This window comes from Poecilia formosa, unplaced genomic scaffold (assembly GCF_000485575.1).
Source record: "Poecilia formosa unplaced genomic scaffold, Poecilia_formosa-5.1.2 Scaffold179, whole genome shotgun sequence".
In the NCBI taxonomy this organism is placed as follows: domain Eukaryota; kingdom Metazoa; phylum Chordata; class Actinopteri; order Cyprinodontiformes; family Poeciliidae; genus Poecilia; species Poecilia formosa.
Genome location: NW_006800118.1, coordinates 225,111 through 248,863, shown reverse-complemented (window position 1 = coordinate 248,863; position 23,753 = coordinate 225,111). Strand labels below are relative to the sequence as shown.

Below are 23,753 nucleotides of genomic sequence, written 5' to 3'. Positions count from 1 at the left end.
AGCATTAGTAAATAATAGTAATTTTTAACGCCAAACATAGCGCATTGCATTGTCATTTAATCGTTTTCTTTAGTTTTCAACAATATTTAAATCTTCCCACATGTTGAAAGCTGCCTTTTCTCCTGCATCACTTCTTCTTCGCATCCTTCAGTAAAGTCGTGTTTTCCTTTAACGCTGACTTGCTCTGAATAAATGGACACGTTAGTTCAAAAGTATGATGAAGGGGGAAACCCTGCCACAGCAAAAGCTCTCCCCGTTCAACTTTGTATATTGGCTGCTGTGGATGGCGTGTTGACAAAGTGTCTGTGGTTGTTTTGTCTGTGGTCTTGATCTTCTCGACCAGTTCTCTATTCAAATCCACTTATCACGTCCTCCTCAGTCGGACTAGGCAAACAGCGCGGGCCAGCGGGCTGATCCAGCCCGGGTTTGATCCGGCGCTCTGTCCTCGATGTTAGAAAAAATACACCCAGGTGTGATTTCCTCGCTTCCCCCAACAAACCGCCCCCTGTTTTCACGCTTCACCTTGCTCAGAGAGAAGCGCACACGCGTTGGATATTCGTCCTGTCCTTTTGTTTTTGTTTCCCATTGAATTCCAAATAAGCTTTTGATTAATCACATGCTAATGAAAGCCCGTTGTCTCAGGTGCTGAGTGTGACTTTGTCGTTTTTGAGTAAAATGAGATAACAAATACACTCTGCTTTAAAAAAAAATCTGTTACATTTATTGCTATTATTTGAGTTAACCTTTACCCCATTTCTATTCTTATTTTATTTCAGCCTACTTGTCTTTTTTTTTGTTTGTTCATTTTTTTTTGTAGTCGACCATTTTAAATGTATGTCCCAGAAAAAATAAAAATACTAAAAAATACTCTACATACATATAAAAACTTTAAAATATTCTTATTAATATTTAAAATTTAGAGCGTTTCTATTGACTTTAGGGACATATTTATTATTTATGCTGAATCTGAATTAATATCCATAGTGTATCTGTTCCTGTTTTCCTGCCGTCTCAACACAAGAACTCCTCCCAATAAAAACAAACTGGTGCCGGTGAGTTTCTCCAGCATCACCCCCAGGCTTACCTAAAAAAATCGTTTTTGCAGTACAGTCTCCCCTCTCTAGAAAAACACTTCTCGGTCAGATTACATTTGCACTCGCAGCACTGCACGCACTTGACGTGCCAGGCTCTGTCTAGCACGTTGAGCAGGAAGCGGTCCAGGATAGGCCTCTCGCAGCCGGCGCAGTGGACCATGGCTTCGGCTGGGCTCGCTGCAACTCCCCACGAGCGACGCGCACGCACAAACCCAATCACCGGCGCAGGCCGAGCATTGACCGAGTGTTTGAATTCTGCCTCTGCTGATTCCGCCTCCAGCTCCGGGGTCAGTGTTCGCGGAGAGGCCAGTCGATCAGCTGTCACTACAGATCTCTCCCCGTATGCGTAAAAAAAAACAGGCTCCGTCTGAAGAGGAAACACAAGAGCAGAAGGCGCCGAAGGTCCTCAAGTGGTATGAAACAACTGGGGAATCAGTCCTGTTAGTGGGCCCGAGGCAAAATTCTGAATTCAGATCTGATACAGATGATGGGCTCAGGAGGCAGCTTGTTCTTCCCGGCGATCTTGGAGGTGATGCATCGGTCAGCACGCGGAGCGGCCGCCGGTCAGGAGCACAGGCACGTTTAAGAAACTGCTTTCAGATCATAGCTTTCACACCGTAATTCGGTTGGTTTTTAACATGGCAGCGTATCCAGTCCTCCAAAAGAGAAGAAAGAAACAAAACCACAAAGCCAAAAAAAAGAAAGAAAAAAAAGGGAACAAAAAAAAAAAGATTTCATCAAAGAGTGTTTTCCCCTCCGGCTCTGCGGGCTGATCCTGGAGCTGTGCTGGCCGCGCGATGCTGGGATGCCCCCCTCAGTCTCCGGTACAGTGCGTGTGCCGGGATGCGCTGGGGTCTCCGGTTCACTGTCTTGCTCCTAAAGCTCCAACACCAGCCTTATTCCCGTCCTCCTGACGTCAGGTGGCGGCCGGACCAATCAGCGAGGAGCCACGCGAGGAGCCATCAAACCTCCCCATCAAACCCCAGCAAGTGCTCTGCCTGCTATTTATGCTGCACACTCAGGACACCAATTGTCAAAAAAAATTTCCCTGCAAAGTGTCATATGTTAGAGAGGGCGTCTGCAGGAGGCAGCGGCGGCGGCGCAGGGCGAGCGGCGCGGAGGGAGACTGTTGCTGCAGAGCAGAGCTGTCTTCTGGGCATGACGAGGAGGAATCCGAGCAGGTACACGCGCAAACTTCTCCTCGGGATAAAGAGGCTTGAGGCGCAGATTGCAGGCGCGCGCTCTCTGTTTAGTTTTTGTCGGTGTTGGTGTGTCAGAGAATCCCGAAGGCCCAACGCGGCGGAGCGTCGCCGCTGCACTCTAAACTGTTTGGACTCATCTAAATATTTCCTCTCACAGCAGGAGGCTGCGCACTGCCGAGGGCTCATTTTAGATGATAGCGCCATGATGATGATGATGATGATGATGGTGATGGTGATGATGATGTCTCGTCCCCGGTGAAGCGCGCGCAGCCCTCCCATTTTCTCTCGTGGAAGTGAAAGACTGAAAGGCTCGAAAGTTGACAGCTCTTCCAGGCAATTCTTTGCGGGACCTCAATCCACTTCCACCGCAGCGCGGGCCCGCCCCGCACAGATAAGTCTCGTCGTTTGTTTTTCGGCTGCAAACACTCCTGAAATTGTATTTGCTTAATAGAAAAAAAAAAAGTTGCGGTTAAGTTTTGGCTTCAAGATGACAGAGATCTAACAAGAAAGAGGTTGGAAGTTTTTCTTTTCTTTTCTTTTCTTTTCTTTTCTTTTCTTTTCTTTTCTTTTCTTTCCTTTTCTTTTCTTTCTTTAAAAATCTTGTCGCGTTGGCTGTTGCGGTTTATGTTTATTTGTGTGTTCATTTGCACACTTTAAACTGAAGAAATGCGCATGTGTTGTGGAGAAAAGCCGCCGCAAACTCTCACGCATATGTGCTGCTTCCCATGCAACAGTCCAGCTGACCGCTCCCCCTGATCTCCCACCACCTCCCCCCGAGGAGAACCCCTTCAAGAGGACGTGAGTTCAGGTTACTGGTTCTAAGAGAGAGAGAGAGAGAGAGAGGGGGGCGGGGGTTAGGAGGAGAGCATTGCTTTTGCTCGCTTTCCTGTTCTCATTTTTCTTTCTTTCTTTCTTTCTTTCTTTCTTTCTTTCTTTCTTTCTTTCTTTCTTTCTTTCTTTCTTTCTTTCTTTCTTTCTTCCTCATAGAGCATATTCTCTCTTCTGTTTTTATTCCTACGGAGGAAAAATCAGAAACGGGCCACTTGAGGGGATGAGATTCTCCAAAGAAGCGGTGGAAAAACTGCACATCTTATGGACTACAGAGCTTGACTCTGTTGCCACTAAATCCCGGATGGCACAGACAGAAAAATGACAAAACAACAACAACAAAAACACCCAACTCTCACCCCCCATCTTAACCCAACATGTAAACAACAAAATGTTGTTGTGCGGAAGATGCATTGATAGTGTGTCAGTAGGGATAATCTGTGCCTGATTTAGAAAAAGCTAAGAGGGAAGAAGAACTAGAAGCTGCAGCTAGGCGCGGATTAATCCACGAATGGAAAAGAAGAGAAAAAAAATCTAAATAAACTATAAGCTTTAACATATCTCTGCCTCCCTCCAGCCAGAGATACTATTAAATGAAGGGAAAAACTGGTTTGAACCTCACCGATGTAATCCTTTGCTTGGAACAGATTTTTATTCGCACTTTCCTTCTGATGCAGGCGAAAGTTGTAAATTGGAATCTTTGCGCTGCCGCCTCTGGGCCCAGTTTAAAGAAAACAAAACTTCTCTCTCTCTCTCTCTCTCTCTCTCTCTCTCTCTCTCTCTCGCTCGCTGTCAGCCTCTCGCTTTAATCTCGGAATGGTTTGACACAGATTGAGATGACAGAATACTTAACTAAAGGGAACGAAAAGGAAATCTGAAATGTGTTAATTGATTCCCTTTACAAGAATATATATATATTTTTAAATCTGAATAGATGTATGTTTGTTTGTATTTTTTCGTTCTCTCTAATCAGAAACTAATTTTAGACGCCTCGATTAATAGCAGGTACCGGCTCCTATCAGAGCAGCCCGGGAGATTTGGAGTTTATGAAGTGCAGACCAGTGAGCGTCTCTACTGCGAGATAATTCATCTGAGATAATGAAAGAGGCTGTGGAGATGCATGCAATCATTCACTGTAATCATGGCTCGTTTATTTGTCTCTTCTTTCCTCTGCAGACTCAGCTCGGAGTCACCGGTGTCACCATGCCACGCGTGAGGGACGCGGTCCGAGGAAGGAGAGGACAAAACAAGGTTCAGTCCTGAACCGAGCAGGTGATTAGCTGCGTTCTGTGAGCATGTTGAAGGCCTATCCAAAGCCCAGAGCGAGGCACAGAGCCGAACCACGGCTGAGGCAGCCGCTATAGGCCGGGCTACCGAGGGGGGAGACTCCGGGTTTAGAGAGAAGTGATCATCCGGGACTGGCGCTGTGATCAGCTGAGAGTACCGGGGGAGAGGAGGGAGGCAGAGGGGTCCACCGGTCCGCTCCCCATTTCTGCTGATATCGATTTATTCTTCTGTTTTTTTCCCTTTCTTTTATTTTCTCTTCTTTTCTTTCATTCCCTTTTCTTTTTCTTTATTTTATTTCCTTCTCTTTTCTTCAAATATTTCGCTCAGGGAAACAAAGAGAAATAAAGGCTTTTACCCGAAACGGACTTTGATTTCTGACGTTTTAACTGCTTCAGACTCTGATCTGGGCCTTGGAAATGTATGTGTTTATTTTTGTCCATGGATCAAAATTCATTCACACTGACTGACAGGAACCAGCAATAGGCTTTTTTTTTTTTTTTTTTTTTTTTTTTTTTTTTTACTGCAAAACCTTTGTTAATTACTATACAAATCAAAGCTGTCTTGCAGTATTTTTTTTTTTTTTTACAAATTGCGCGCTGCCTAAGAAGTTCCGCTAAGTGCTTTGAAGTGAACTGGGCGGAAAGGCGCAGTTTAACGGAGTGTTTCCTTTTCGGTTGCACTATGCAACACGGTGACATGTTGGCGGTGTAACCCACATGTGACGACGGGTTACCCGGGTCAATGCTTGGGTTGAGACAAGCCCACACCCACTCCAACACGCCGTCAGCCCAAAACATATTCCGATGTGAACTCAGCGCAGATTATTGAACCAGCAACAACTCTGAGCAAACATTTTTCCAGACTCCCCAACTCCGCTGCTGCCTGTGCTGAGAGAAATCCGATGGGATTTATAGATCATCTCCCTACAGCTGTCGCTTCTCAGCCGGTCAACCCCTGCTGACCCCCCGCCTCCACTATAGATCGACCTCAGCATCGCAAACGCTCCAATATTCGGAGGTTCGATCAGACCCAGAACCATCAGCAGACAGAGCCTCCGCTGCAGCCCGTTTTATTCGGGGTGTGTTGGGGGGTGGGGGTGGGTGGAGGTGTCGTGTAATACATCATGTATTAGCGGCTCTGAGCTCGGGAACAGGAACCCGCCGCGAGACTCTGGGGTCAGTCAGAGAAAAGGCCGCGATCAACATCTCGTTTCCTCCTCTAGGGGGCGAATTCAGTCCGGACAAAGAAAGGGCGCACAGGCCGTGACACTTTATTTTGACATTATGTTTTCATTTTTATTGTATGGCCTCCAAACTGAAGCATCGCTGATCCTCAGTGAAGCATTCAGTAAAGAAAAATCACAGAGGATCTATGATGATCTACAATGTTCTACTTTAGGAAGCTTTTATAGTTAATATTACAATTCCAATTATAATCTTAATAATTTGTCTACTACTATTATTATTATTATTATTATTATTATTATTATTATTATTATTATTGTTGATGTTGTTGTTGTTGTTGTTGTTGTTGTTGTTGTTGTTGTTGCCATCATCATCATCATCATCATCATCATCATCATCATCATCATCATCATCATTATTATTTTATATGCCTATGTTGAATGAAAAGCTATTTTTCTATCCTGTAATAGGTTATATTAATAAAAAAAATAGAACATTGGTTTTCCTTGATTAGTCCGAACAAAAAGAGAGTTTTTTGTGAAGATACTGCAGAATCAGCCTCACTGAGAGATTATCCTGCACACTGGGCCTAGAGCAGCCTGTAAAGCAGTTCCCCTAGTTTAGATTAATGGTACTGCGCGATTATTCTGCAGTCGGGGTGAAAGGGCTGGGATCACTAATGATTATAATATAATGTGTGGCGATAACCACTCCCTTTGAGATATTATCGCCCGCTGGCCAATGCTCAGGGGACGAGCTGCATGGCTGCAGAGCGCCTGATAGCTGCTGCCGCTCCGGCTGCTGCTGCAGCGGATTTTCAGAAATGAGGGGGGAAAGCGTGGAAAGCGGGAGTGCTGGCTGCTGATACATGCATTAAAATATGGAGGAGAAAGCTGGGCTCTCATTAATTGGCCCTTTTTGTTTCCCTTGTCTGTTTCCTGGAAATTATAACGCCATAAAGATTTATATATATTTAATGCAAGAACACCCTGGACCTTTCAAATCACAGCAGGGATTTTAACCAGAACAGCACGTTCTTATTGTTTTTAACTGCAGCAATCTTCCAGGGATTTAATTGCTCCCAGAATGCAACATTTAGCTCTTTAAAGGGCTTGTGGCTGTGAGAAGAAAAATGCTACATGAAAACATTGTTTCAAAAAAACAAAAAACGAAAGAAATGTTCCCAACGATTATTTGTTTGCTAGAGAAACTGAAATGATAGATATGATTTTATTCAAAAGACCGGAACATAATATTTTCATTATTTGAGGCCTTCTAACAGCCCACGTGAGATTTGGTTTCACCTTCTTGTAAAATGTATTGTATTCTTTTTAGCTTCAGTTGAGTTCTTTCCCACTCACTATAAATCTCATGCCTACACTTCATCTCCTTACGGAGATGGTGCCGTTTTAGAGACAAATAAAAGTAATAATAATAATAATAATAATAATAATAATAATAATAATAATAATAAAATAACTATTATGATAATTGCACTGCTCTAATAACAGCTGATGAATTTTAAAAAGCAAACGTGGACATGTGAGCTCTCTAATGTGGATCATCTCGGAAGGCCTGAGAAATACATTAATATTGAATCTGGGGAGATTATGAGAGTTTCTCCTGACACTCCTCCTTCGTACAAGTATGAATTGAATTTTCTCTCTCCATAGTCAATAAAATCAAAAGTCAAAAATATCAGACAGGACCCTGAAAGCAGCTTGGTGTTAGTAATGCAGCGCAGAACTTTTCTAAAGCCGATTAGGCAGAAAATCCAGAATAATTATCAGAATTAGCTGATCAATAGTCTAAGAAACGAAACAGAGAGTGCTTGGGAGGGAGCGGGAGGACTGTGGAAGGAAAACTGAAGTGACTGATCCTGCTGCGGTGCTCGCACAGCAGCCGCTCCCGCTATCCATCTTCACCGGAGCTTTTGTGTGCGCAAAAACCAAAGGAGCGCAGAAGGTAAAGCCCAGCGTCAGAGCCGCGGCTTTCTTTTTTATATCCAATAGATCAGGAGGCAGACAAAGCTTTATTTTCGCCAGGAGAGAGATATTTTACCTCTGCCTTACGGTTTTATGTTGGAGAGGTGTCAGCCACTGGAAATGGATGGCTAATGCATAGGCAAAGCGCTGCTCGCCTCGGCATGCTGCACGTCAGAGGGGGGCTGCGGGAAAGAGCTGTGGGGATTTAGGGCCCCTGGGGGCCCAGCACGGGATGACGGAGCAACAGGGGCGACAGAATCGACAGAAGCCTCTTCGGCTGTACCGATAGAGCTCATAATGAAACAACGCAGGCATTAGACAAGACCTATCCCACACTGCTGCTGTCCCAGTATTTCTGCATAACCATGTGAAAAACACACAAGCCTATCCATCTGCAGCACGTCAGACTAGACGACCTTATAAAATATATGGAGTAGAATATATATTTTTAGAGAAGGTAAAGCATGTGAAGTGAAAACTGTTCTCCCCTGTGGAGAAGCTAACCTCAACATATACTCAGCACCAACACGATGAGCCATGTTTAAATGGAGTTTTTTCCCTGAAGTCAGGCGATGAATGAGTAATTTAAAAACCTCCTTTGATTTCCAAATAGAACTGTAGTTCTTTAAATAATCTGCTGCTTTACTCCACTGTCTTCATGACTGTAAAGAAAACATCGGAATGCTCAAAAGGCAACTTATAAAAATTTTTGGAGTGCAATTAGAAACTGAGGCAGTTGTAGAAGAGCTTACAGAACTAACAGGATGGTAACATTTGACATTCATATTTAGATTGGAAAAAGAAAATGGAACATTAAAAATGGCTCTTTAAGACAATTTTTAGACTGATTTACAGGGAAACTGCAAATGTCCAAAAGCTTAAGAGGAAAAAGTGTTGTGAAAGAAGTTTGAACATACAGGAGACTTTATTTGGTGGGAAAATTTTGATTGGAGTTTTTTTTGTTTTTTTTGTTTTTGGCAATAATTACTCAGATTGAGACCTGTTTGTGATTACATGTTATGTATTTACTTATTTGTGTTTTGGAGTTAAAGGAGAAATTTTAAGATACTTTAGTGTAAAAAAACAGGTAATGACCAATCAACATGCAGGAACAAGAATGAACTGTTTCATTTTTCAGGAAGTAGAGTTTTGCCTCCTAGAGTCAAGTTTATTTGTCAACAGGATAAATTTGGTCTTTGTTGAATGTCCAGCAAAGACCACAGATATACTGTAAAGGGTTTTCTGTGAAACTAAACTTACTTTAGCATATCTTAAGAATGCAAAAAATAAATAAATACATAAAATAAAAAAACAATACTTCCAATAAATCAGTCAAAATCAGTCTGAAACTCTGTGTTGGCTGATTCCTCTGTGCAACCTCTTCTACATCTCTGCATAGTTTTATAGGCTAGTTGTTATAATCTCATCCTCTGTTAACTCACTTACATAAATGCAGTTTCCTCGCTATATGCAGCAAAGTGGTAACAAGATTTACAATGCTGCTGGAAACAGAGGGCCTCCCTGTCATATTTCTCTCCCATGCTAAATAGAAATCTTAAGAAGTAATTGGAATTTACAGCATACCTGAATAACTGCATATAAATAAGCATACATTTCATCAGGGGGTTCAGTGACACTGTTTGGTGGCATAAAAACTGCTGCATATATTATAATATGCAGCAAATAATCTTATTTTGCTGCAGCCCTTTGCTACATGCTTGGGATTCCATCCAAATTACAGAGGATTCAAACAAGCGTTTTCAATTGATTAAACCTATATGGGCAACATTTCATTTTAATGGGACAATTTATTTCTGGGAAGAGATTATCAAGGGCTGCTGGAAACCATGGCAGTGTGTAAATCTGACACTGTTTATTTCATTTAAAGTCAGGCAGCCTCATTCAGCTCAGGCCTCCTTCGTCTGAGTGCAGGAGGGGGGTTTCAGGTGTCGCCTAGGCCTCATCTTCCTCACCTTCCTCTGTAGTTACCAGACAAAACAAGCTTGTTGACTTTGGCCTGGTCTCCCAGAAAAATTCTTCAATTCTCATCACCTTTATGAGTCTGCATTCTCTTTCTGAATTTGGAGGAGGAAGACGCAAATCCTCTGGATGGGATTGGCAGTCATGGCCCAGGCTCACGGTCAGATAATCACAGGATGGAAAGTGGCCTGACCCCCTCGCCTCCGCCCCGCTGCCTCCTGTTGAGGCCGCTCAGTGGATTTAGAGATAATGACATCAGCACCTGCATTAAGATTCATATTCACCATCTCTCCACACGACCCTGTTTTCCTTTTGTCCCAGACTTGTGTCAAACACCTGCCAGTCTTACTGTGTCTCTGGTAATAATCAAAGCTGGGCAAAAACTGTAATGCACATCCTTAGAAGGGTCTGTCTGCTGCAGGCAAACTGGTCAGATATTAAACTATTTTAGATTCTTTTTCTTTTTTTTTCCGGATTCAGATAAAGCTGCATAGATTTTTACCCACACAGCATGAAAAGAGGACTGCATGTTAGAACAGCTTTTGTTCTTTTAGCCTGCAGGAAGAAGGCAGGCGGTCTTTCTGCTCTGAGTCTACATGCTCTCCTCAAGCATGCGTGTGTTCTCTCCAGTTACTCCAGCTTCCTCCCACATTCCAAAAACATGACCGTTAGGTTAATTGATCTCTCTCTGAAAATTGTTTGTGTGTGTGTGTGTTTGTGCTTGCGCATGCGTGTGTGTGTGTGTGTGTGTGTGTGTTCGGGGGCACACACACACACGGGGGCAGGGGTATGGTTTCTCATGTGTCCACACGAGAAAACATGAACTTTATTGTCCTTAAGCCGTGTTGTAACTGACTTGGTTCTATGTTTAAGGTCACTGTCTATTTTGAAAGACCCATTTGCATCCAAACCGTTAAGTTTCTAGAAGATGTCTTGCAATACTGCTCTAGTATTTTGACCTAATGTTCTTTCCTCATGTTACTATCAATTTTGTGAAGTGCACCAGTCCCTCCTTTAGGAAAGCAGCCCCACAACATGATGCTGCCACTGCTGCTAATAAACGAGCAGAGGCTGTTTGAGTCAACAGCGGACAGGAAGAGCGCAGGGATAAATGTGCATGGGACAGAAACACAGATGGATCCGCTGCCGTGTTTGCGGTGTTGGATGAAAGTTGAGAGAAAGTTGTAGCTTGGTTACCTTTTTATTATTGGCTTACAAACTTCCCCCATTTTAGAAAAGAAATGATGATCATTAGGGCCAAACACTTAAATTTTACCTTCATCTGACTACAAGATATGACACTAAAATTATTGTCTTTTCAACTCTTTTTAGAATTGGATGTGCATAATCACAGATACTGACACTATTACCCAGCCCTTAACACTGTGTTTTAGTTTTGTTCTTGGGTTGAAAATTTCCTGTGAATCCGCAGTGACCTCTGGGACGCAGACTTTCAACTGTAGTTGGACATTCTCTTGCAGTTTATATTTAGACACACGGAGGTTCACAAGTCCCCTCTTAATATCTTGGCTGATTCCATAAAATATTTTCTTGGCGCCACAAAACAAGCTGTGTTTGAGGATATGCCTTAAAATAAACCCACAGACGGGCCTACATTGAACTTAAATGATGTGAATCAACCTTACAAAGGAATGAGATTATTATTTACGCTTTCCCAAAATGTTTGAAGGGTTAGTGCATGTATGTCAAACTCTTTTTTTTTTCAGACCACATCATGAATGTCAAAGGACATTGGCAGAATGTAGAGATAAAACTTCCAGTTAGCAAACTGTTGAAGTATATATTTCTCTGTATTTGATGGGTAATCCTTTTGAAGATCTTTTCAAATTGATGTAATTTGGCACTATCCAAATAACAACTGATATGATTTGACTGATAAAAATAATATTTAAGAACAGTTAGAGTTCAGAGGGTCATAGCAATAAAAATGGCAGCCACATTTGGTCTGCAGGCCTTGAGTTTGACACACGTGGTTTAGTACAGCAGTGCATGTAAATTTCTGAATTTAAAGAAAGTGATAAAACGTGTCTTAAAAATCTCTTTTTCTTAATATTCTGGGACGTAAAAAGTCTGCTGGTAGTCCTAAATGAACTAAAGCAGAAAAGGTTTAATCTGATTTAATGTCAGAGAGAGATTAAGATAACTGAACATGTGTTTTTTTTTCTAGTGTGTGTAAATATCTGGTTTCAGCTACAGACTCAACCAGTTTTCACTCTGCTGTAGTCTAAAATCACTTAATGTCCTGCAAAGGTTAAACTCAGACAGACTTTGTTGAAGGACACAATGCTAATCACAGAACTGATACAGCATCAGAACACAACAGACAAAAAGCGCTTTTATACTTTTCATACAGCAAAAACAGTCTTTGCTCAAACTAACCCGACCACTGCACTGCTGTAACACAGACAGGCACACAGAAAACCCTAGCTGGCTCCCCTGCTGGCTCACAGAGCTGGAACTGTGGGAGGGAGGCCAAATTGTTTGTCTCTCCTTGTGTCAAGGCTCTGCAGCGGGGATGAGAGCGCGGGAAAAGCGTATCCGTCTCCGGCGTCTGGCTGATGGCTTCATCAGGTAAGAGCAACAGGGAGCTGAACGGTGAATGAACTTGAATGTCTATGTATGTGCGTGAGCAAGTGTGAGTGTATTACAGCTCAGTGCTAAAAATCTGAATGGTTTTTATTAAAACAGTAGACACCCGGACACCAAAGTCCTGTATTGTCTTAATAAAGGCGCTCATGTTTTATCTCTCTATCTTTGCATTAGTGAGGTGCAGGCTCAGCACCTTGAACGATGCGACGTAGTGAATCTACGTTAGCTACTTTAGAAAAGGAAAATGGCCTCACTGACAACCACAATCCTTGCTGTAAACTCATTACTTTTATGTAACATAAAACCACAAAGTACTCAGAGAAAACCCACACAGGCACACAGAGATCCACTCACACTCAGCTTTGAAATAGAAGTAAATCAGCTGAGCAGAGTGACGGCCACACCTCTCTGTCAGGAGCTTAGCCCCTGCATTTGCCTTCACCTTAAAGTTTAAGGTAAATTTATGTACCTTTAGCTTTCAGAAGTGATTTTCTGCCTTTTAAATGATCTGTTAAAAAATACGCCCCACAGAAATGATTTCAAGGACCATTTCTCTACAGGGTGCTATTCCGAGAGCTGGAACTTTACAAACTGAAATGACAACATGTGAGAAGTCAAGCTGTAGAGTTTGCAAAGTATATACTGTAAATGAGCTTAATATTCTATTATATACTTTTATTAATCGAAACCGCTCACCTACATGTTTGACACCTAGAATGTATGATCAGGTTTGGAAATAAAAAGGTACACATGAAGACCAGAAGGACATTGTAAATGATTCCTTTTGCAAGAAGCTGGTATGTCTAGATTGGGACCTTATAAGTGGTGACATCACAACGGTGTACCAGACAGTGTGTGGCGTGTCTGTCAATGTGAGTGAAGGTCACCAGACACACAGGGTGCCGTGCAGACTCATAAGACCACACCGCCAGCTTTTGAAGAATTAAATGGGGTCACACATTTGGTTTGCATTAGGCTGAGTGGTCAAATACTACAATCGATCACTATTATGTGCACATTTATGTCAGTGATCCAAGACAGAAACTAACAGGTACATCATAGCACCTATATGTGATATCATCTAAGTTTTAAAAGTTTATTTTCAGACATTTTATAAAGAAATTGAACCCTCTACATGGTTCCATGTAGACACATTTACCAGTTTCTAAAATTACTTCAATCTAAGATCAGATTTACAATATTAAATAAGTTGCAAACCGTAGTTGATCAGTAAGCAAACATAAACGCAAAATGTAAATAACAGTGAAAAACAAAATCCACAACATGACTTAGTAGCTTGTACAGTCGCCTTCAGCAGCAGTAACTTGGCAAAGTCAACTTTAACTTTTACATTAATATTTGCTCATTTTTTTATGTAAGACATTGTTTCATTGGTTGCAAGAACCTGTTCTGGCCCAGCTTTAGCTTCACTAATGATGACCTCACAAACCTCATTACAATACTATAATGAGGAGTTTATGTTCTTCTCACTGATAATCATGGGTTAGGGTTTATCAGTTGGAGCAGTGTTTGGTTTTCTGCTTCATGCATAACGCCTGATCACCTTGGTCATGCCTGTCCAAATGACGGTTTGGATTCATTCAGGCAAAAGTTTGCAAACCAAAGCAGACAGTCATGTTCATTTTAGATAAAAACTTTATCCTGGCAACCATAATAATCATCGAAGATATACTGGTGTTTTTCCAGTTGACCTTGGGGAAGACTTGGCAGAACATCTACCCTTGAGAAAATTGTCAAGCATTTTGAAGATTTTTTTCCATACTGAATGTGCTGTGAATGACTTGGTATCGTTTGGAAGTGACGTCATCATCCGATTTCTTCATTCTTATAACCCAGTTGATGGAGAGTTGATTCTCTACGGTCATTGCTGATGTATTTCCTTCCAGGCCTTTTAGAAAGAAAAGGCTTCCTCTAGAAGTTCAAATGGTTGCATGTATAAACCTTTCCTGGGTTCTAAAACAATTTAATCTTAGATACAAAACAGGGGAGGCCAAACCTAGTCCTCAAGACATGCCACTCTGAAACTTTTAGGTGCATTCCTGCTCCACCTCAATCAAATGAATGGCTCAACGCCAGGCTGATGAGGGGATTCAGTCATTTGATTCCGGTATGTTGGAGTAAGAATTCATTTAAAAGTAGCAGGATTGTATCATTCGATGACTGGACAAGGCCTGACTTACAACCTTACACAAGAAATTCCAGACTGTTACTGAACATTAAATAAATATGAAGACAAAATGGAAATATGTGACAGCTGATGTTTTTTTTCTTTCCAGACATCGTATTGATCAGTATATGTATGTTCTAGAGCAATAAACTGTTCATAGTACCATTTTGAAGGCTCTGACACTCGCTGATGTTCTATTCAAGTGCATTTCATGAGCAGCGTCTGACTGCTATTTTTTTTTTCAAAACCTACAGAAGCAGTCAGGTTGTGCTTAATTTTTCCCATTTTTCCTATTTTGCCATGCTTTTTTTTATTAATAAGAGAAGACTCTTGTATGTCTTTGTACACCTATGGTGGGATTTAAATGATTCATTTAATTTATTTACTGAATTCTGATATAGTTAAACCTGAAGTTAAAAGTTTCTTTTTATTCTGTCTATGCATTTCACCAATCTGTCTGTGATACTTCTTGGCTCATGCTGTGTGCAAATGTTGGTGGGATAGTTATGCCGCTGCATGGAAAACGCTTCTTCACTCCTGACTCTGCACTCCTGATAAGTTGAAAAGGCTAAAAGGTCACAGCCTGAGAGGGGAATGTTTTACAATGACATGGGCAGGGAGGTCTAATTGGGCTCCACTGGAGCATGCTGCTGCTGACTTCACACCCATCCAGGGAGGAAGAGAGAGACACCCAGAGCAAAACCCGGTGAGAAAGAGGAAGGGGAAGAAGAATGGCAATGCAGGTCTGTGTGTGGTGAGGTTCGTCGGCCACTGATATGGAAGGGGGAGGGAGGGGGAGAGAGGGCTGTAAATAAGTCTTCAGGGTAGATGGATGGTCAGCAGTAGTTTCAGAGAGCGTCACCCTCCTTCGTCTTCCTTTTAGGGAATCCAGCTAAGAATCAAGCTGAAGGTAGAGGAGCACTCTGATTTTTATCTGAGAGTTTTCTTTCACACCAAACCCTGAAGCCACAAAATGCTCAGACTGCATATATTTTAGACAAAGATCTTCTCAATGCAAATATTATCCATATGTATAAAGCATATTCCAGGAACTTCACAAAAATTATAGATCGATTTCTTGCGTCTCAATCACGTTTTGTTCAGACAATTTCCACTTTAATGAGTGAGAAGAAACAGATTTATCAACCACTTTTAATCTTTTAAATATTTAGAAAACCAAGTATTCTTTTTTTCACTGACATTTTGCTGACTTCACATTTTAAATTATTGGTTTTTATGATGCATCATTTTAATACTGAATTGTTATTTTTTGTTTCTTTTTTTGCTATTTCATGTTTTGTACATCAGTCAACTGTATCCTCATTAGTGATGCACAATAACCATCGGAGAACATTAAAACTTATGTTCATGAAGTGTATAAAATATGTTTAGATGAGGCTCATTGTCAGATTAAGATTCACATTTTAATTTAAATTATATTATATTCTAATATTTAATGCTGTGTTCTCATTTGTAAGCAGAACCTCATCATGTTTAACTATTAGAAAGGCTTGAAAACTTCAGTCTGTGTGGAATTAATCTATATAGTCTGTGAACTGGGTTACTGAAACAAGCTTTTCAGTAACACTCAAATGTATTAAATATCATTATCATGTACATAGATTCAGTAAATTTATAAGATCTGTGACTCAGAGTTTCTATATCTCAGTCACAGACACAAGAACTAACATCAACCCTGTTAGAGAGCGGAGCTCCTTCAACCTGAGCCTCTGGCTGTTAAATGCTGGAAATCCAGGAGAAACATTCACAAAACAAACTGTTCCATGACTCAAATCAGCTTGTTTTTGTTGTTTTTGTTGTTGTTGTTGTTTTTTTACTACATAGTGAAAAACCAGCTGAGCTAAATAATATCAATATTTATTAAGTAATTAATGAATTTAGTTAAATAATAGAATTTGTAGAAATGGTTAGAATTTAATTATTTTAAATAACTTAATTTCGAGTTCAAAATTCAGATTAAATTCTACACCAAATAAATGAAATTAGATTTGTTGAAAATCTTACAATCTGTGTGTTTTTTTTTAATCAGAGTAGCCAATTTTTTTGAGTTGATTCTGATAGTTATGCAAATCTAAAGAAATGGAAAACACTCAAGGAGGAGGGCAGGTTCAGTAAATATATTCAGTTTTTTATGTTTCTAACACATTCATTAAACACACTATACATGCATTTTACTCAATAAAAGGCATTCCTGCTATAGTGTATGAATCATTCCGTACTTAATATTTGCACATAAACGTTGGCTGTACATGCTGCACATGCTGTTCTTCTTTCTGATAAGTACAGTCATGATACACACCTCTCTATTCTGGAGTTTTCACACTGAAACGAGTCTTCATCTGCTTGGAAAATGATTCAGAGCCAACGTCAAAAACATGTTGTTTTCTAAAAGGTAGCCTATTAGATCACATGCATAAATAAAGGTGACATAATAAAAAGCAGTACAGAAAACTACACACAGCAGACTCAACATGTTATTATTCATTTACAGATGAAGCCAAAATTAGAACGTCTATAAGAAATTAAGAAAACTAGAGTCAATACAGAACACACAAATCACTAAGGGTAAAAAAAAGCTGTCACTGACAAATGAAGGCAAGTTTTATTTCCTGCTTTGGTTAAATAAAGAGCTAACTTCGTATTTCTTTACATAGTTTTGTGTCTCATAAACCAAGCTTCTGTGGATCTTTTTTCATTTCTACTAAATTGATTTTTCTTTCTGAAAATACATTTTACACAGCACATTGTATTTGACTATTTGATATATATTAAACACAGCAAAAACCTTTTCCTGCATAGAGGAAAATAGTGCATGATAGGAAGCACACAGCCTTACCTTCAACAATAACTCACCACATATTATAAATTGGCTTGTATTACACAAATTAATCTCACACTTGGCAGTTCATCGATCTGCTGTTTCAATGTTGCTTATTTGCAATCATGGAGTTCATTAATGGAGAAAATTATCTAAGCAACCCCAAGGTGCTTCAGCTGGGGAGGAGAGTGTTAAACAAGCTGCAGAGAGGGAGCTGTGGCTACATATGCATGGAGTTTGCTGGAACAGACTCCCCTATGGGGCATAGGTGGGAGAGTTAGCAGCATGCAGCTCTCAGCCCAGCACTCTAATAAATCATGTAATCCCTGATACTGGAAGACAAACATGAGAGCAGATCTAATCAGGACTTGGCAAGATCCTTTTATCTGGGCCCATCTCTGCTTGGTCGCACACAGTACACAGTCCCGCGCCCCACATATGACAAATACTGAAGCCTCTGATAGTCAGTGATGAATGAGAGCTGGCAGGGACAGGCTGCAGGGCTGCAGGGCTGCAGGGCTGCAAGGCTGCAGGGCTACAAGGCTACAAGGCTTCCACCACTACTGCAAACACAGCCAACCTGGATGTCTGGTCTTCAAAGTAAATAGCTCAGAAATATTTTGTTTTAAGAGCCTTTCTGATCTTTAATTCTGTGAATTTCTGATTGTTACAAAAGTTCTGTGCTGATGCCATTGTTAGGGCCTGAAATATTCACTCACTGAGGAATATTAGTATTTTTACATTTAGAAGTCTGTCTTCTTCTATTCTTTCCTAACAAGAGTGTTTGCTCTGATTCATAACCACAAAGTTATTGTTCAGTTATGAACACAATAAAGTGGGCATAGACACACACACACACACACACCAACATCCCATGATGTTGAATGGGCGTTCTGAATATTATACATGTGGATTTTTCTGTGGAATGTAGCTTCAAGTGAGCTTATCTAAAACATTCTAAAGAAAATGCCTTTAGCTGAAGCTGACATACCTCAGCATAATGCTACTTAACACTTTAGTAGCTAAGTCTGCTGTAAGTCAAGTCAATAAAGAAGTGCCATTCATTTTCTGATTTGTTGTACACCTAAGAGCAGAAAAAAAGAACATTTTCAAGCTATCTTAGCATAATCACAGGTCCTGTATTATTATATTAAGATATATTACATGTTTGAACTACTAAAATAGGCATTTTTAAAGGGGATCTCAAGTTTTCACTGATTTTTGCTATTCATGGCTGGTTGTGGTCCTTATCAGGTGTCCACTATAAATGTTATTATTTTTAACAATGGAACTTAGTTTTTTATCCTGTGTATATTACTATGTTAACATTTGCAAATGATCCTGTGTTAAAAAGCTTAATTGATCATAATGTAGAAAAAAACATTTTTAATTAAGTTAATTGCAGGGTCTTTAATTAATCAATAATCAGTCATATTTTAAGAGAAAACAATACATTGAAAAAATAAGCAACATTTCCAATTCCAAAACCATTTTTGCTGCTAAAGTATTGATTAAATCGACATATAATTTATGTATTTAAAAACAATAATTTACCATTATTTATTGTTCTGTTATTTAGGTCATTCAACCATCAGATTACTGCAAAGGGCCATTCCACCTATTTAGTTTTCAAGTGTTTGAGGAATCACTTGAATCAGTCACGGAAATGTGGACCATGGATGCTGACGTTAGTGTTGGTCTGTGCTGCTGCATCATGTTTAGCATTGAGATGCTATTTTAAGCCTGAATAGCTTTACTGTTCGGCCTCCCAATAGCAACCTGAACACAACATGTCCAAGTTGTGCTTAAAAAAATCAGTCCAATCAGATCGTTTTATTGAAATGAACCCCCAGTGGGACAGGAGAAGCAGTTTTATTGTCCAGTCCTGCTGTATGCAGAGGTTGTTTGTCCATAAAAATTTATGTTTGTACTAGAAATACGCAAATTCTATACCAAAAAAACTGAGTTTAAAAAAAATGTTTGAGTTAAAATCTATGTAACCATCTAATTAAAATGAATGTGTTAAAGTCCCAGATCTAGTAATATTATTTTTTTCTATATGGAAATAGACTTTGTTATATCTTTATATTGACATCAAAACAATTTTATATTGACACTGAATACTGGCTCAGTTTGTGTGTTCCTTATAAGAGCTTCCTACCACACATATAGATAAATTGCACATACATACACATACTGGTAGTATCAAGCAAACTTTAAAGATGTCTTTCCATCTATCAGAGAGCATGATGTGTCTTGAAAGTCATCATCAAAAGTGAAAATTGACCTCAGCGGGCATCTGTACCTGTATCAGTGTGTGGAATCATATCACTGATATACCACCTTTATGATTCTAGGTTCCCACACACGATCAAAGCTCAGCTGAACTGGATCTCCATTTGTAAATATTCCCTGTTAGTTACAGGAACAGGAATAGGTTTCCTCATGCTCCCTGTGACACCACAGCCCACCATGAATCAAACACACTGCCAATTCACAGGGGAACCATCACTGGAAAAATATAGCAGCTCCCGGCTTACTTTGTATTGTAATAGATGCATTGTGCAGCTAAAGAATAACCCAATCTGTATTCAAGCAGAATGAACAAAGAAGGGAGCAGTAGAATGAGTCGGGTGCAGATTCGAAGGGAAAGTGGTATAATTAGAAAGAGATGGGATTGAGGGAGGTGCAGTTGCTCTAGATGTGAAATCTAATTTCTATATAATGTCATTTAAATCCTGTGATCCGGGAATTGTATTTGAACTTGGATTATCGGAATCATCAGCCCATGAATGCCTAAGATCCCTGAGACTGTTTGTATGCGTGTGTGCATGTGCGTGCGTGTGTGTAGGTACATGTGTGTATGCGTGTGTGCGTGCGTGCGTGTGTGCGTCTATGTAATGTGTGTGTGTGTAGTGTGTAGGCATGCGTATGTGTGTTGGGGGAAACAGAGGGAGGGGATTTAGCATTCCCCAAGTTCACAAGTTGCAAGCTTTTTGGGGATGATTATGGAAAGAGAAGATGAAATCCATTTCAAAGTTGAATAAAAAGACAGAGTGATGAAATGAATGGCTTGAATCACGTACAGAAAAGAAAGCTGCAGTAAGAGTGAAATGAAGAGGTTTGTTTTTTTGGTAGGATCACTTATAGCTTTGAACAATAATAAATAAATACTTTTTAGATTTTTATTTGAAGATATTGATGCACAAACCTATGGAAAATTAAAAGTCGCAGTATGGTCACTCCTGGGGAAGTTTTAAACTTCACTGAACATTTCCCATTCTGTTTCACTTAGAATTTAAATGTTTCTTTATGTGACAGACCAGCAAAAAGTGAACAATTATAATTTTGCATATGTTTTACAAATAAAATCTGAAAAGGTGCCTGCGTTTGTATAAAGCCCCATTTAGTATGATACTCTAAAATAACAATGTGCTCCATTTTCCTGGTTTTAGTGAGAACGCCAGCAGCAGCGTTCTGTATCAGCTGATTAACTGTTTAGTTACTGGACCCTGTTGCAGCGACTAAAGAGAAACTTATTCCACTTCTTGACACTTGGAAACACTGATGACTTCATCCTTCTCCTGCTTTGTGAACATCAACAGTTCTGTTTCTCAAGTCTAAACTGAATTATTTTGTTTTTGGCATGAGGCTTTCTCAAGCGACAGCTCAAACCCTGAATGGCTATTTTATGCTGTGTGTAAAGAGTAGGACAGCCCCTTAGTTTTACCCTGAATTGATTGATTGATTGATTGATTACATACAGAGAAAACACATGATTTCATTACAGTGATTTGTGGCTAATTAAAAAGGTCAGTTCTTAAGGTCTTAAGGGGGTTGATAATGGTAGTTTTTGGGTTTTATGAAAGAATGTTATTTCTATGTGCAAAGTAAATTGATGTAAACATCCAAAATAAAAACTAGGATGTTTAGAAACACTGTATTGAAACACATAGGCAAGCATTTCTTGTGACCTCCTCGTTTCCCTCAGCAGCCTCAGTCCCTCCACACCCAGCGGACAATGCAACCAAAGAAGCTCTCACAGGACCTTACAGGTGTGCTGCATTGTCTTTCCTCTGTGACAGCTCTGAAAGGAGAACATGCTACTCACTGTGGTGAGTCTGATTCAAGTGGCGTTATCGACCAACTCCCCAGTGTAATTTCCAGACACAGAGGTAAAGGCAAACACAGGTAAAAACTGAATCTTTATCTCCACCAAGCAGCTGACAGCAGGGAGACTTCTCCTTCCCCCACTCAACCTGCTCAATACTGGCTACGTATCCAGCTGGACCTACCTGCTTAGATTTGTTAGTTGAAGTGACCACACAGCTGTGAAGAAAGCAGAGAAAGAAATTCTAGATCTAGCAGTGAGGATAGATGAAGAAGCATTTGAAAAAATGCATTTGAAAAAATACACAGCACATGCAAGACAACACAACCAAGACTTCTATGTTCTATACATTTTAAAATCTAGCACTGTTGCCTTTCAGCATGAAGGACCTGGGCTCAAGTCCCAGCCTGAGATCTTTCTGCATGGAGTTGGCATGATCTCCTTGTGCATGCCTGGGTTCTCTCCTGGTACTCCAGCTTCAGCTAAGACTGTAAGAGCAAAATATGGAAAAATCAAGCCCTGTAAATAGTTTCCCAGATACACTGTATGGGTGTATGTATATAGATATGCATAGATATGTGTATATACTTGGATTTTTGTAATGTTGTTTGCTTCTGATTTCTGAGGGTCATCTCCCCCTTTTTCCCTTTAAAAACTCCCCTTTTAACACTTTTCTTATTGCTTTTTCTCTTTATAATGGTTCCAACATAACCACTTGGATGTGTTAACATGTGGGTTATCATTTCTTTAATAATATAGTGTCAGCCATTCAACTGGAGGCATATTCCACTAACCCCCTCTTGTAGAGAAAATCTGCACTGACAGTAAAGTCAACCAAACCCACCATCATGTGTATCTGAGCTGTTGGGACATGATATGTGAAAAAAAGAGAAATGAGTAATATTGAAAAGGAGAGAAATATAAACCAATATTCAACTGTATTCAGAGTGCCCAAATACACACATTCCTTTTGCAAACAAAGGCAAGAAGTTACACTGAGTTGGCATATTTTCATAACTAATATGTCAGCGTTAAAACATTTTGAAATATTTCAATGCTAGTGCATGGTACTTTATATTGTCTAAGTATTTCCTATCTAGGATAAATACTTCCAAGAATTGAAGCTTGAAGATTTAGACCAAAATATATACATATAAAATAAAACATAGACATAGATCAGTTGGTCTATGTGGGAAGTAAATTAAATGTTTTTATATTTTTTAGTATAGTTTTTTGCATCCCCTCTCTTCATTTGCAGTATCTATACTCCTCAACGTTCCTCTTTCCACACCAGGCCTTGTGAAACCAAAAAACAAATAAATAAGAAAACTGCAAATATCGCAGCCTGTTATGCCATAATGCTTTTCTCTGATTTGTTAAGCTTCCTAGATCACTCCTTATGTGCATGTATCCCTTCAGCCCTCACACCCCACCTTTTCTTCATCACACAACAAAGGCTGCAGATGATGTTTTCAGCTGCAAAACCCCCTGGAATGTCACCTTCCATCCAGCCCCTGATTCTTACAGTGGTAAGTATGCTGAAGCTGCTCACCGTCTCCTGCAGCTAAACCTTGGAGACTAAGACGGGTATCTGCTAAATACCACATACACACACACAGAGACAGACGCCTGTCAATGCAGCATCAACACAGCGACTAACTCAAGATTATGTTCCGCCCTGTGCTGGGAGGTTTTCTACCTTTATGGCTGTTAGTGGGGGTTTGGGTAATGGTGAAAGTGGCAAAGAATGACATAAAAGGAACATAATCTGCATCTATTCATGATTAAAGGAAGCATGGAAAGTTGCAGATGTAACTGTTGGGTTCCTCTGTGAAACCTCGCCAGTGCTGGATGGATAATTGAAGTCTGGGGTTTTTCAAAAAGACACACATAGTGGGAAGTTATAATACCCAGGTGGAATGAAAGGATGTATGTATGTGTGCCAAAACACTCCAGACTGTGCTTCAGGTCTCTTCACCAGCTAAGCACTGACAGCACACAATGTTCTTTGTGGATTTCACCTCTCCCTGGTAGTCCTACAGTCCAGACACAAAGGAGCTGGGAGAAACACAAAAATGTCTTACTCATGTAGGATGTTAAGTCTAGACCTATGAATTAAAATATGCTTTTCAACATCTGAATTTGTGAAAGGACAGTCTGGTAAAATTTCACTTAGGTGCATACAAAAAAAAAACAACATAAAAGTACAAAATAGATAATCTAAAATGTATTAAAAGTAAAATTTACATCACTACACTCAAGTAGTTGTTGGAGGTTTGTCTTCTGCAGTCTACAAAGGATAGAAAGGCATATTGACCTGAAACACACTATTTCAAATTAAAGTGCAGGTGAAACATAAGCCCTGCAATGTTCACTTGTTCATTGCAGTTTGTATATTGTTTCATAAACAGTTTTGTTAAAGCTCAATATAAAGACACGTTATAC

At 40.1% G+C, this 23,753-nt stretch overlaps 1 protein-coding gene and 1 long non-coding RNA gene across 4 annotated transcripts in view; one reads left to right on the top strand and one right to left on the bottom strand.

The window, feature by feature from the left end:
• The window catches only part of lhx1a (LIM homeobox 1a), a 9,044-nt gene extending 7,073 nt beyond the window's left edge, over positions 1-1,971 (bottom strand). The window contains exon 1 of the mRNA XM_007565545.2: positions 1,085-1,971. Within this exon, the coding sequence (XP_007565607.1) occupies positions 1,085-1,254 (170 nt within the window). The 5' untranslated portion in view covers positions 1,255-1,971. The remainder of the gene's footprint in view (positions 1-1,084) is intronic.
• A 128-nt stretch (positions 1,972-2,099) lies between these two features.
• On the top strand, positions 2,100-15,810 carry LOC107837827 (uncharacterized). Of its 3 annotated transcripts, XR_001663874.1 has the most exons (6): positions 2,100-2,275; positions 2,454-2,808; positions 3,031-3,094; positions 3,284-3,368; positions 4,301-4,396; positions 12,083-15,810. It is a non-coding gene; the product is annotated as an uncharacterized LOC107837827 (long non-coding RNA). The 3 variants fall into 3 exon arrangements; XR_001663872.1 differs by lacking the exon at positions 3,284-3,368; XR_001663873.1 differs by lacking the exon at positions 3,284-3,368 and having other exon boundaries at positions 3,031-3,104.
• Positions 15,811-23,753: the final 7,943 nt, after the last annotated feature.